The sequence below is a fragment of the Tyto alba genome, unplaced genomic scaffold (assembly GCF_018691265.1).
Source record: "Tyto alba isolate M040663 unplaced genomic scaffold, T.alba_DEE_v4.0 Super-Scaffold_38, whole genome shotgun sequence".
NCBI lineage: Eukaryota > Metazoa > Chordata > Aves > Strigiformes > Tytonidae > Tyto > Tyto alba.
This window is the reverse complement of record NW_024881313.1, coordinates 18765825-18781371: the sequence shown is the minus strand read 5'-3', so window position 1 is coordinate 18781371 and position 15547 is coordinate 18765825. Positions and strand designations below refer to the sequence as shown.

The 15547-nt window shown below is 38.8% G+C and overlaps 1 protein-coding gene and 1 long non-coding RNA gene across 2 annotated transcripts in view; one reads left to right on the top strand and one right to left on the bottom strand.

Moving 5' to 3' along the window:
• Positions 1–6358: 6358 nt before the first annotated feature.
• LOC116961257 lies at positions 6359–12701 on the bottom strand. Its single transcript, XR_004406907.2, has 3 exons — positions 12610–12701; positions 10956–11278; positions 6359–6576 (listed from the first exon to the last, which is right to left on the bottom strand). It is a non-coding gene; the product is annotated as an uncharacterized LOC116961257 (long non-coding RNA).
• A 159-nt stretch (positions 12702–12860) lies between these two features.
• Positions 12861–15547, top strand: part of MINDY3 (MINDY lysine 48 deubiquitinase 3) — a 54932-nt gene continuing 52245 nt past the window's right edge. Inside the window, exon 1 of the mRNA XM_042801846.1 lies at positions 12861–13058. Within this exon, the coding sequence (XP_042657780.1) occupies positions 12962–13058 (97 nt within the window). The 5' untranslated portion in view covers positions 12861–12961. The remainder of the gene's footprint in view (positions 13059–15547) is intronic.

Here is a 15547-nt window from a genome sequence, read left to right as displayed (position 1 = left end):
GTGAAGGTGTTGAGGCACTGGCACAGGTTTCCCAGAGAAGCTGTGGCTGCCCCCTCCCTGGAAGGGTTCAAGGCCAGGTTGGTCAGGGCTTTGAGCAACCTGGTCTAGTGGAAGGTGTCCCTGCCCGTGGCAGGGGCGTTGGAACTAGATGACCTTTAAGGTCCATTCCAACACAAACTATTCTGTGATTCTATGATTAAGCACTTTATGGTGTTTATGTGTGTTGGGTGACTGATCTTCAAGCTTTTTCTTTTAGGCATAACATAACAGTACAGCTTTGAGAATCATCTGAGCACTCTAATCAGAGCTGAATGTTTCATGTGGGTGATTATTTCAGTAAACCTCCACAGTTAGCTTTAGATGCAAAATAAAGCAGATGTCTCTCCTGTTGTTTGACTGCTACAAATCTTTAGAAGCATTTATATCCAAAACCTCCATAGGTGAAGATAGCATGAAGATAGGAATCCATACTGAGATTCTGGGAAAGGGATTTATATTTCAAAAGACCAGGTAGACTTTCTATTGCCTTCAGTGTTCCAGGTGAGCTGCTGGAAAAGCATCTGGCAAAGCTCTGTCAGATTCTTAAGCTGACACAAGGTTGAAGGTCTGGCACTGGCATTTGTGCCAAGTTTCATGCTAACAGAAATTTGCACAGGCATCGAAGATGACTTTTATGATGTACTTCACACCCAACATCAAAACATTTCTTACACCATCCTAATCAAGCTTTTTATATCATTTTTTCTGAAACAGGAAAGAGACCGTCTTCTACCTAGGGAAATACTGCTGGTATTTGCATGACTGTTACAAAAAGTGAATATATAGGACCTAATTTAAAAAATTTCCCCCTGTGAAAGCTGTTTTGCTTCAGTTCTTGAAAAATGCTCTGTAACACAGTTTTGTTGACAACTCATAGGTAAGTGCAGAAGAATTGCGGCCCTTCAACCCATTTGTTGAAAATCCATCCAACTTTGGGCCTCTTTAGACTTAAGATTCTGATTACGTAAATTGGTACTACTGTATTTCTTTACCATGCACAGTTAGTTAGATATAAGAGGATAATATATTTTTCATGCTTATGAAAACCTTACCAACAAGAGAGTTAGTAAGGTGTTTATTGAAAATATTTTGAAAATGTATTTTAAATTTTACTTGAAAAATACTCCAAAAACATACTGCAGGAGATGATGCTTCCTGACCTGACCTAATTTCCAACAACTCAATAACAAATTTTGCACTGAATCCTAATTCTGTTCAGTAATCTAAAATATTAATTTTGACATAGCAAAACTTAGAGTCAAGCAGGGAAATCAAATACTGCAAACCATGCCTATTAAGAAGCTCAAAGAGAGTAAAAGACCCAGCTATAGCAAGACCTATAGGCAAACAGCAAGGTAACTATAACTTCTAGTAACGTGGGAAACATTTGGCACATTATTATTTTATAGTCTTTACCTACACAAACCCAGTTCAAAGGAGTGCATTGTGAAAAAATACTCTGTAGCTTCCTTTAAAGCCTGGTTGATCTTACATAAAACAACAAAGTGCAAAAACTAAACTAGGTCCTATGATTTACAATGTTTTTTCCATGTTATTTATTACACTGAATGGCTTTAGATATATAGTGTATATATTTAATATTCATCTCTGGATTGTTTTGAGTTAGCACATTATTTCTTAAATTCTATTCCCTTTCTTTCCGTTTGTTTATTGGGTGCAATAAATTCTTATTGTTTCACTTTCTTCATTTTACAAGGTAAAAACTATACTTAATGCTTCATCTTATGGGTATAAAAATGGAAGTTGATGGAGTACACTGTTATGATTTATACATCTTCACCCAGAACTGTCTGTGTATTTAATTCCATAGTGAAGCTATAATGTCTCTATAACTACCATTTATTTCTGAATAAAATTGATACAGGAAATATATAACTTTTGGGGTAAAAAGAACATTACAAAAGAGAAAACCAAGAAAGGCTAGAAACAGATTAATTACCAGTGTGCAACAGTCAACCTATCTGCAATCAGGCTTTAGACTTGAGTATACATTGCACACTGTTTTTGTCTTGTTGCTTTTCCTCTCTGGAGCATTAGCCCAAGGGAACAAAGGCAAACCTGTAACTGATTACTACCTACACACAAACTTTTATTTTTAAGCTTTCAAATACTGGACTGTCAGAGGGGAAAATCTCAAAGCCTGTTAATTTTCTAGCTAGTAATAGGGTGGGAAGGCACCAAGAGACTTCAATTCAAGTAGAAAACTGCTAAGCTGTGAATCAAAGCACTCAATATATAGCTTATACTACCTCTGTGCACGGTTGCAGATTCAAGACAGTTTAGCTTCAGTAAAATGATTTCACCTCTCCACTGAATATGAGCCTTTAAAAAATACTAGTAAACTTCTCTCAGCAGTAGGAATACACAGAACCATCATCATCATCAATACAATTAGCCTGAGAATCAGTTACAGAAAATCCCTCCAATTAGACTGAGAGGAGCAAAAAGTCTAGGTTTCAGATGGTTCACCAACGATGTATGCAAACAATTACATGATGTGATTATCTGCAACAAGAAAGTGAATGAAATTTCTAGGAAGTTGTTATGAGAGAAGATACCAAATCAAGAAGATACAGAGAAGGTGGAATAAATATAATACTGTTCATGCACTTCTAAGACTCAAGTAACATACTATACAAATGAAAATTCATAACTCATTTCTTCTTCTTTAACTTTAGTTGTTTCATCTTTACATTGTCCCCTGCAAAATGAAACTTCATTGACCTGTTACTTCCTATTTTTAAAATATGAATAAAGAGGAATAGATCTCTCTTACTGGCATTAGCCCATACGCATTCAATGACTGTCATGCAACGAATCCATTAGACAGAATCATGTCAGTTGGAAGGAACCACTGGAGAACATTTACACCAACACCCTACTCAATGTAAGTCCATTTAGATCCAGCTGCTGAAGGCAGTGGCCAGTTGACTTTCAAGTATCTCCATGGATGGAGATTCCACAAATCACCCAGGCAACCTGTTCCAGCATTTGACCATTCTCAGGGCAAAATATTTTCCCCTTGCACTGGGATGGAGTTTCCCATGTTCTAACTTCTGGTCACAGCCTCTTGTCCTTCCAAGGTGTTCCTCTGAGAAGAATCTAGCTCTGACTTCCCAACATCCTCCTGTTAGGTAGTCATATACAGCAATAAGATTCCCACCATTGCATTAGCCTTCTCTTCGTATGACAGAACAAACACATCTCACAGCCTCTCCTTGTACATCACGTGCTCCAGCCCCCTAAGCATCTCAATGGCCCTCTAATGCACTTGCTTCACTATGTCAATGTATCTTCTGTGCAGGGGAGCCCAAAACTGGACACATCATTCCAGTGGTCATCCCACAGCTGCCATATAGAGGGAAAGAAACATCACTTTCCTCCACCTGCTGGCTATCCTCCTCCTAACATAGCCCAAGATGCAGCTGGTCTTCCTTGCCACAACAGCACACAGATGACTCATGTGCAACTCACTGCCCACAGGGACCTTGAGCCATTTTCTAAAAAGCTGCTTCCTAGGCAGTCAGTGCTGCTGGGTGCTGTTGCATGGGTTTATTCCACCCCAGATGCCAGACTTTGCATTTGCCTTTGGTGAATTTCACGAGGTTCCTGACAGCCCATTTCTGGAGTCTGACAAAGTCCCTCAAACATCAGCCCTGTCTTCCAGTGTACTGCCCACCCTTCCCAATTCATAGAATGTGCAAACTTGCAAAGAATGCACTCTATCCAGTCATCCACGTTGTTACTGAAGACAAGCATGGTTGACATCAAACTCTGAGGCATGCCACTCATAATCAGTTGCCAGGTGAGCTTCGTACCAGTGAACACCACCGTTAGATCTTAATGGTTGAGATAATTTTCCACCCACTTTCCTGTCTATTTATCCAGTCCGCAGCTCACAGTTCGACTGTAAGAACACTAGGTAGACTATTAAAGACCTTGCTAAATTCAAGGTGCACAACATCCACTGCTCTCCCACTGCTCATCTTATCTGCTCAGCTAGTCATCTCATCACAGAACGGAATGCAGATATCCCTCCCAGATCACATGGCACACAGGATATATAGGTAACCTAAAGAAAGCTTATCACAGACGAGGGGTGGCCAGAGTACACCAGAACCAGTTGCTCAGTAACTGTTTCCAACTGATGCAAACTAGAAAAAAATAAATAATCCAGAAATCTGGGAAGCTGTAACCAGTTCCTTGCTGGCATTGCATTTTCTTCTGAAATTTTATGGGGAAACTTCTATGTCCCCAAGAGTTCTGCTCATTGCAAACATGGCACCCTCTGGAATTCAAAAAAAGGAGTCAGGATTTTCATTTGCTCTGACAGTGTAGCAACTTTTCATGTAAACGCAACAACCATGGAAGCTCAGAGGTGCAAGATTTAGGGTATACATCCTCATCACTAATTGCCTGAAAGGAAGAGATTTCTTCACTGGAATACACAAAGCTTGTTGAAATCTTTGCCACATTAAACTGCACATCAATTTTTCTTTTCAATGCCATGTGAAAAAGGTACCAATCCAAAAATGTTCCTCTGTCGTCACGTGATTCATTGTAGCACAAACTTACATTCTCAGCTCCTGACAAGCTCTTTAGCTTTGCTTTCAGTTGTACTGGTCCAGAATGAAGCTATCAAATAAGAGGAATGTTGCCCTAGGACTTCTCTGGACATAGGTGATGTCGCTGAAAGTATACTAATGCTAACTGCATTAAACAAAGAAAAGAGGTGTTATAGTAGAGACAAATGGATTTTGAAACTCATACATACATGTTTCACGTAATGCTAAGTTTTGTAGAACACTATGCAAGGACGTACCACACGTTAAACTGCAGAACAGGCTCTGACACTACCCTTTTCATACAATTTAATATCAAGCATTTCAATGTCAACCATTTCCAGTGACTCAACAAGATGCTTGAATATCAGACTGTCTCCTCTGTTTTCCACAGCCAACCATCTTAAGATGAGAGTTGCCATAATACTCTAGATTTATGTGCTGTTTTTTTCTTAACAGTAGTGGTAGCAGCAGTCGCACTGTTGTGCTGAATGAGCAGTATTCTTCTCAGCCTTACTTTTCAGGAGTTCATATATTTTTCTAAAAGCATGTAACACCTAACGCTATTTAGTATATTTCAAAGCAACAGAAGGGAAGTAAGGAAATTAAAAAAAAAAAAAAAAAACCAAACATCTTTTACTAAGCTCAGACCTTTCTGGAATTGATAGTTTCACGAAATCCAAAGAAAACTGCATTTGGATAAAACAGGGAAACTTACTTCTTTCCATCTAATGGCAAAATTTCAAAGAAAGCTCTTTGTAATACTTGCAAATATGGTCCACAGTCCATAGGGACTATGAATCATTCAAAGTATTTTATCTCAGGAATAGACTATTTTAACTGAGGAATGTAATATTGAAGAAATGCTCCTATTCATTTATACAGTTTTTAACAGAGAGGAATGTAGTATTGAGGATATGTTACTAATTCATCTAGACAGTTCTTGATCACAATCATCTCTTGAAGCTTTGATGCCTATCAATTGCTATTTAGAATGACTGGATAAAGGGTATTAGATGTTATTACTCTTTATTACTTTGTTATAAAGAAAGTAATAAAATGGGAAACAAAAAAAAATGTTAGCATAATTTTGTACATGGAGACATTTAAAAGCAAAAAAAAAAAAAAAAAAAGGAATATAGTGGTTTATATGTTCAAGAATAAAAGTTGTCAGTAAAAATGACAACGGCATGTAAAACAGGGACAACTCATGGTTGTTGTGGGAAAGCATAAATTTGAAATCTTTCACTTTGTGTGTTCCAAAGCAGATGTTCAACTGCTATAAATCAGCAAAGCTCCCTGACCCTTAATTTCTTAACCACAGGAGTGTGCCGACCATTTTTTTTTCTTTGAATTTATAAACCTAGTGTTACTCTAGCTATTCTAAGAACTAGAGTACCCTCTAGCGGGCAAAGAAGTTTTATTCAAATCTGGTAAACCAGTTAATTTCAATGATCCAAAGCAACCACTGGTTGCAGTCTTCAAAACGTCAAGGCTGAGTGCATGAGTCACACATATACGGTCTACACAATAAGCTATATATAAGCTGTAATGATGTATAAAATCCTCTGATTTATTTTGGTGTGATGACAATATTCTGTAAAGAGGGAGTAGGAATTAATCTTCTGATGAAAGAAAAGACCCATCTCAAAACAATTCTGAATTTACAGTAACTTATTCATGACGTCCCTTTCCCCAAGGTTTCTCACTGATGGGTGATTTTCTCAGCACTGCCCAGCATCTCCTCTGAACAAATAAATCACTGTTCCCAACATGGTTGCTTCCTGTGAATCTCTTGTCCTTGCATTCTTCCTTATGTATTCTTAAAATGTCACAAGTATGTGATACTTTTGCAGAATGCATTGCAGACACAAATGTGTCATGGGCCCAAGGAACTCACAGGCTCTTGCAGAAAGGGTATCAATATGAAAGTAGATGGAATTTTCAGCTACCTCTGTGAAAAGAGATGAAATAATGAATTTTCATAACAGATATGAAGGACAAAATGTCATACAGGAAGAAATAGATTGTTCCAAGAATAAAAAAGGGGTAACATTTATATTAATCCTTAGGGAGACAAAACAATTGTTAAGGATGGGAAATTAAATAAAAGACAAGCGTCATTAAACATAAGTGCTGTAGATGAAACAGAGATGAGAACATGAAGAGAGGAGTACCACTGTGTCAGGCTTTTCAAAAAAGAGGAATTTGAGACAGAAAACCTGAGAAAGTAAGAAAAATAAAGAGCAAGACATTTAGATGGGCAAATGGCTTTGATTGTCATGCTTGGAGAATGAGGTTCCCATCCTTTTAGTACAGATCACTTTCCGAGTATCTTTTTTTTCTCCTATCAGCAATCTTAACAACCTCTTCATTCTGCATTCTTCCAACACATCACCTGCTTCAAAACAAGACTTCCCCCATGAAACTAGCTTTTTCCCAATCTCTCCAAGATAAAAACTAAAGTTGTGCTAAATGGTGTAATTTTCTGCAGGAAACCAGTCCTTTTGCAAAATTAGAACTTTCCTGTCAATTTTTACTAAATTATGTGCATTTAATTCTTTTAACATTTCAATACAATTAATGTATTTAAATTCAGCTTTATTGAAATCAAATAATCCAGTCTTTTGCTTCAAGTAACTTTTCAGTTTGAAATGTAGCTCACATTATTAAAATCGATAACTCTATATGTCTCTTAAAAAATTAACTGCATTATCTCTTTTTATCTCTTCTGTGCATTGTCACTGCTAGATAACCAGAGGGTAGTGACTGCACAGCAAGTTATTAGGCCATTCATGTCGCACTAAACTTGTCTGAGCCACTTGTAACTAGTAACGTCAGAGATATAGTATTAGCATCACTGTGTTGGTACTTGACATTCTTAATTATATTCCTAAAAGTCTTAATAATTACAGACTTTTTCTTGCCAATTACAATGTCAAATTTTTTCCTTTTTCTCCCCAAAAATTGCAGTCCATAATCTAAAGGTGTTTGCTGTGAGCCATACACTGAGTGACCATATAAGGATAACGGATGTTTAAATTTTACCTGTGTCTGTAAGATCATTTTATCTGAAAATAATAGAGAATCTCAGTATGCTTTGGGAGAGGAAAAAAAAGATATGTCTTTAAACAATGTGAAAATGCCGTGGTAACTTGCAGACACTGAATAAATGACTGTTTCTAAAGTAGTCCATTTTCTGTCATACTTTTTTCCACACTTAAAGATCTTAAATGAAATGTAACAGTGAGTACAATCATTATGTTCTGATGCAGCTTATATTATGAATATAGGGGGATTCACTCACTGGTGTTTCTGTAAATGATAGAGTTATAGACCCAGCAGTTTTAAACAGCTTACCTAATATTAAACTATTGTCTATAGCATTAAGATACTATATATATGGTATATATGAAAGAACTCTTTTAACTTGCTATATTGGCTGTCACACAAAGTTGCGATTCTCCAAAAATTCCTTCCCATTCCACAGGGATGTCAATCCCAAACATTAACACACTCAGGACAATCAATAGCTTGTTTTGTCTCACCAACAGATTCTGAGGGCAAATATCTACCCAAAAATTACCCATTTTCTCTTTTCTACAATTTCAGTAGGTGTCAGTCCTCTAAGAACTTTTTCAGATATAGCACTAATTCATCATTTAAAAAGAGAAAATAAGAGACATCAGAATTTTCTGTTTCCTAGACTTGGAGTCTACCTTCTCAGAGAATCTGGTGCTGATGCACAGGTCAAAATATAAGTTTTACCCTTCTCTCAAAATAAGGAGGCCTGAGGAGAGAAAAAATGAACCATGCAAGTCTCAAGGCCATAGGTGTCCCTTGGCACCTGAAGAATTTCATTTTTCTGCTCCAATTTCCCTCTCCATCTTCCTGCTGGCAGAAAGCAACTTACTTTGCCCATTCCCTGGACTGCAGGGCCTTTTCCTTTGACACGCAACAGGCACTGCAGGGCTACCCCAATTCAGGAGGGGGACACTGAGCAGATGAGGAGGACATTGTGTTGTCTCTTCCATATAGTGTCTCACCGGCTGACCCAAGTGAAAAACAGGGATCAGTGCCTTTCTCCCCCACTACTTTGTCATCACTGCTACTACAATTATCTTTAACCAATAACAAGTTGGAAGAATCCAAGTCAGCCACAGAGCTTTTTAAATGCATTTTAAAGACAATAAATTTTTAAAGACAAGTAAGACAAAGCTATATCAGTGTAGATGAACTTTATTGAGATTTGCCTCACAAAAATGTGCAATGTCTGTAACTCGTATTGCTGTCTGTCAACAGTTCGTAGAAGTAAACCCACAAACTCTCAATTAATCCAAAAACTTTCTTGAATAGGCTTAATCCTTACAAAATACATTAAGTAAACCAAATGGGGCTGCACACATATAGAACATATGCTTATGTTCTTTACCTTCTGCTTTGGTGTAGTGGAGAACTTTTCTAAGATGTTACATACTGGAATCAACAGAATTAAACTAAACCAAGTGAGTTTGGATTAGAGATTAGAAAAGAGAGAAGGGTAGTTACTATGTTTTCCTAAAAAAACAAAACCACTAAATCATTCTGCAGAGGGAATTAACAGCATTTCAAAATGGAAAACAACCCAACCAACCAACCAACCAACTAACCAAAAAAACATAAGTGAATAGTATTTTAAGAGGAAAAAAGGAAAACTTGCAGATATATTAAAAGTGTACATTAAATCACCAAACCAACCACATGATGGCAGTCCAACATTAAAAAAAAAAAAAAAAGGAAAAACACTTGTGCATTTAATAGAAACTACTTGAAAAATTAGTTCAAATCTATGCATACTACTCAGATACATCTAAGCAATGCTGTAGAGCAGTGGTTTTTATTCTTTCTTGATTTGCATACCTCTAAACATTTTAAGGAAGACCCAATACACAGAGAAGTCTGCCGTCTTATTTATCTTCCATGAAACCCTGACTTTAAAGTACAGTTTGTACATCCCAGAGTCAACACAAACAATATTTAAACAATATTGTTTCATAATTTTAGAAAATACTATTTCCACGTACTAGTGTGCTGGTTTGCACAATCTGTTCAGAGTTCAGACTCCAGTCTACATACATTGTTTCTGAAATACAGTATATATGTCAACCTGATACTAGATCTCACTGAGCTATTAGTTTCTCCCTTAGTGAACAAAACCAACAACCTGAAAAAACAGAATTCCCAGTACAATCCTAATTCTAAAATACCAGTTTTCTTGTATGCTTTTCTCCTAATCCTCCTTTTTAGTTTCCTACTTGCTAGCTGCAACCCAACCACCTACATAAATTCACACACATATCTTCCAGTCCATTTCTTTGGTATGCATGTGCAACTATCACTAGCTTATGAATGCCCAAGACTTAAAAGATAATCAGCAGGAGATCAAAAATCCTAACTGATGACATCCACAGCCTCATTCACTCATATTCAGTGTTGCTTGCTACAGCTGACTATATGGTTTGCCTTTTCCAATTTGTATTAGTAAGACTAATGATTTCAGTAGTATTTCCAAAATAATTTCCTAATGCTTTTCCTAACCAGGACATGGCAGATTGTTCTGGTTGGCACATATGCCCAAAATTGCTCTCTTGTTCCCAAATTCATTCATTTGTATTTGTCTATATTGAATTCTATGTGCAGTATGACAATCAAATTAAGATGGGTCAAATAGCTTTACATCTTGTGTCTCTCATTACTGTCTTTGCTTTTTTCAGTATAGTGAGTAATTCTGAAGACACGTTTTCTCGTATCAGCGTTCAAATTATATGGAGAAAATCAGCAATATCAGAGGTGTACAGCATCTGTAGCTGGAAAGACATTTTAAAATTTAAACCATTTTTACACAACACAGGGCATTAGCCTTAAACCTAACTGCCACTGCTACACAACAAAACTGCCAACTACACCAAAATGTGGCTATGTGTTATTCTAACTCAGGTGAGAAATACAGATTCAATTTAACTTGATACTGTGACTTTACAGGAGTATTAGCTGCTAGCTCACCTATGGGTCTATAATCACAGATGTGTGGCTGATGAGCATTCTTCCACTCTATGATGAGAAAATAATCCTGCGGCACTTATTTAGAGTGCATTAAAACTGCAGGACCTATTCCAGCTCACAACTCCCAAGGTTGTGACTGAACTTTTCCTTACATCTGTCTCAGTGTGAACACCTGTTTGCACTCATGAAACCAAAGAGCACTCTCATTCTACTTAACCTCCTTTCAACAACGCACAAACGTTCCAACACAGCAGAGAGGGAAGTGGAGGAGCTTTCCCAGCCTTTTGGTACCTCTGGGTGGTGCCATTGAACTCCAATTCCATACAGCAGTGACCACAGTCCAGTTGTATGTTCACCATCCTTCTTTTACAGGGTCTTCATCTCCTCAATTCTCCACTTGCTCACAGAATTGTTTTTTGGACTGCACTCCGAACACCCATGACAACAGAAGTTTCCTTCCTCAGAACAAGCCCAGCAGCTTGAAGAGATGGGCTAAAACCTGCAGTTCTCTCCTCCTCCTTGTAAAGCTTCAGACTATCAAGGGATGGTTTGAACTTGGTTGACGTAGCTGGCTTATGCTTGCACCATCACACCATTTTGGTAAATATACTTCTCTGAAATATTTCAAATATTACAAATGTATGTACAATACACTTTAGAATATATCTATTCTGATACTTTCTTCCTGATCACGGGATGTTTACAATTTCAAGCCTGTTATACCTAGTATTAAAGTACTACAAGAAAATTTGCATTTTACTGCACAATTGATTCAGAACACACAAAATCTTAAAACTTGATGGCCTTTATTATAGTATGTACAGAACATGATTTTGTTATCATGTCTTTAATTCTAATTAAATGATTTTCACTTACTAAGTTATTCTTTATGCTAAAAATCAGAAAGTGTCCATTATAAGCATTACTTATGAAAATCTAGAATCCATTCCATTAATCAATATTGGAAGAAATTGATGGCTTGTCAGTAATTATTCAGAAAATTCTTAATTGTGCAAGTATTTGAAAATGCTTAAAAATCAGAAATACAACAACACCATCTTCTGATCAGTTTGTGGTATGACATGTCAGAAAGCTTACAAACAGACTGATATTGGCTATTTTCACACTTAATTCAGAAAGTCTGCACATGTATCAGTTTCAACATGTGCTCCATCTCCATAAAAGTAACAAATATATGATGAAGTAGATGGGCACGATATTACAGCTCAATTGCATCTGCACACCACATAAAGAATTCCAAGTAGCATATGCAATAGTTTCAACTAGAAAACTTTTAGAATTAAACTTTTTTCTAAGAGAGCAACCTTAGTCCAGTTTTGTCAGTGGTAATGGTTACTATCCTTCTGAAAAATTGTTTAATAAAGTCTATGTTAATCTTGTGTACAATACTGATCACAGAACATCCATGAAGAATTCCCATTTGAATGGCAATTATCTTTTATAAGAATATCCAGTCTTTATTTCTACTGGAGAAAAATCATTACTGAATTAGGTAAGCCAAATTTATTTTCAAAATATGAATCTATTCAAGTTAATGGATGTCCATCTAACACCACTCCTAAATAGTTTAAGAAACTCATACTGCTACCTTTCATTCTTTATTTCAAACTATTGTATGAATGCAGGTACTGCCAGGTAAGACGGGTTTCCAAAATAGTAAAACTGATTCATGTATATATGCAAGCACTACATGTTACCTGTATGCTAGGTTAGTGCTTCCACGATACACTATACAACAAATACATAAAGGAAGCTCTCTAAATACTTATACTAGTATTATTACAAATTCCGGAAATCTCTTGGTAGATCCAGCCCATAGGCAAGACTAGCAGTCAGATGCACACTGACTACCATCTGCTCTACATTCAGCCTCAGAAGACCAGCTTCTCCACTGCCACTGCCGCCGCCACCACCACCTTCTCACCAACGCCACCGCGATCCCCTCAACTCGTCACAAAGCTTCGGGGGCAACCCAAAACCGCTATCGAGGCGGGACAAAGCAGCTATCGGCGTTCCTCACCCGCCCGCCCCGACCCCGCTTCCTGCGCCCACGGAAGCACCGGTGCCTGCTGGGGGAGCGGGAAGAGTAACCGCCACGCATGCGCAGCTCCTCCAGGCGCCCGGCGAGGCCCCGCCCCCCCGGGCGCGCGAGCGCCCCGCCCGCCCGCCCGGCGCGGCCCGGCCCCTCCCCTGCGCAGGGGCAGCGGCTGCCACAGCCGCCTCCGCCGCCGGCCGCCGCCTCGCCCGCCCGGCCGCCGGGCCGCCACCGCCCCGTCATGTCCGAGGCGGGCCAGGAGCTTGTCCACCTGGTGTGGGGCAAGAAGGCCGGGCCCCGTGGGCTGGCCGACACCATCTTCTGCCGTTGGGCGCAAGGTACCTGCGTGAGCCGTGCCCCGGCCCCGCTCCCCGTCCGGCCCTTTCCCCGGCTCGGTGCCTGCCCGGCCTTCTACCCCGGGGCCCGTCTTGGGCCCTCGGCCCGCCCCGCCGCTCTCGGCCCACCTGCCCGGACACACCCACAGCTCTCCCCGCGGGGCCCCGCGCCGCCTGCCTGTCCGTGACCGTGTGTCTGGGGGGGGGGAGGGAGGCGCCGCTCCCTGGGGCCGGGGCCCCTCCGCGCGTGTGCGGGTGGGGACCGTGATAGTTGTTGCGCTCGTGATCCTGGATCACCCGCAACTCGCCGTGTGGCCCACGGGAAAAATGATGCAGCAGTTTCTCCTGCTAAATAGTATTTTTTGCCGCTTGATCGTCTTTTGCCACAAATCTTCAAAGGAACGTAAAAGAGTAGGAAAAGAAATGTGTTTCTTAAATGTATTTCAACAGCATCTTGTGCCATTATTTCACATAGGTTGTAGAAGCATAAGTTGCCTTTTTTATTTTTTTCTTTGCAAAGAACATGGGAGTCACAGATAGACTTAGCAAAAGTGGGGACGGGCTTGGGACTGAAGACCCGTAGATTTTTTTTTTAAACTAGTTCTTTGGCCACTGGAGCAGGTGCATGTTGTCTTTAGAATATGGCATGAGATAGAGTAATAACCATGGAACCTGGAGTATTTGTAAGATGTTTTTTACATACTTAAATTATGCAGCCCATACATAGTTTCTTCTTGATGGAGCCTTTCTGGTATTTTTTCAAAAGTGCAATTGCAACGTGTAGTACAGAGACTTACTGATAAAAATGATATGTGAGAAATCAGTCTGCGTACCTGTCCTGGATGGAAGAGGGGAATAATAGCCTTCTCTGTAACTTACTATGGGGTTTGAACAATTACAGTAATGGTTATGAAGATCATAATAAAAACCCTACTTCCTGGAGAAAGGTCACAAATAATAATGGAATTTATAGATTAAAAAAAAAATAATAATGCGTCAGGTCTCAGGGTAAAGTTGGCTGAAACAAAAGCATGGTTTTAGTGTTCTCTGTTCCTTGCTCTTTCTGTTAATATGAGTTTTGTCATCAGCGTAGTTTCAGTAGATCCATGTGGGATGTTGATTTGGGAGCTGCACAGCTTCTCCCCTGTCACAGGACACAAAGTGCATTACCAGACTCGTATCTTTTTCCATAGGTTAATCAGTGTTCATATAATTCGGTGAGAAATATTTGGGGAAAAAATGCCAAATTCATTTCAAGTTCTAGAATTTAAGCAGGCCTAGTAAAACCATTACTTTTCCTAGCGAGTTGATTATTTTTATTGAAATATAATTACTTTCTGAAATATCTCTTAAGTTTTGGTAGACTCTTGCTGTTTCAGTACAAGGTTTTCACAAAGTCAGAATAAAGAATTGGTGTTACAAAGTTTAATTACTTATTTAACTGGTAATGTTAGATTACCAGAATTTACACTTTCAAGATGGTTTGTTTGTATATGAAATTTTAGCAGTTTCATAATTAACTGAAATGCATGTTGTAACACCCCACACTTGTGGTCCTGTTAAAGAGTAATGGAAAAGGCCCCTTGTGTTCTAGGTGGCTCCTGGAAAGGAGCTATTATTTCCTGTCTGTCTCTAGGGAAAGTCCTGTGGCTATGCTGTGTAGTATATCTGTTCCCTTCTTCATATCCTCTTTAATATAATCAGTTTTGTGAAATAAAAACACATGACAGTAAGTTAGTGTGTTGTCTGGACGTCTTGTGCTGGGAATCAAAAAAGCCACTCTCAGTCCTCTATGTTGTGTAGCAGCATAATACCTTTACCCAACTTTCAGTTTCTGTTTTGTTGAAAAAGTTCTGCACCATTTACCAACTGCAAAGGAGTCTTGTTGACACTTACTCATCAGGACTAAAAAAAAAAAAAAAAAAAAACCAACCAACCAAACATAAAAATCAAGCTTTATTATTTCCAGATACTTCAAAGTTTAAAAGAGAGACTTTGGTTCACATCATATGTGCAGAAACTATCAAACGACTAGTTCGGTGTTGGGGTTTTTTTGTGGTTTGAGGTTTGTTTTTTTTTTTTTTTTTTAGAGTATAGGGCCAACACTAGTATTTATTTCAGATACTTTCTGAATGTTGTCTCATCCTTTCTCAAACTTTTTGAAAGATGAGAACTATAATTTACATTTCGAAAGAAAAGTAGAGAGGAGGGAGGGTGTTGAGGAATGTAAGACTCAAACCAGTCAGTTTCTCAGTAAAGATAGCAGCGTTCCAGGAATCCTCGCCATGCACCAAGCTCATTAACCATCATAGTCATTTGATCAAAACTGAAGACAGACTGATCTGCGGGCAGTTAACAGAACTGACCTAGCTAATGTGGATATGCTGTTTGAAGTTAATGACAATAATTTCCGAAGTTTGCTGCATTGGCAGCTTTAAATATATTGGTTTGATTCCTGACTTAACAGAGGCATGGCTGCAAGGCTCTTGTTG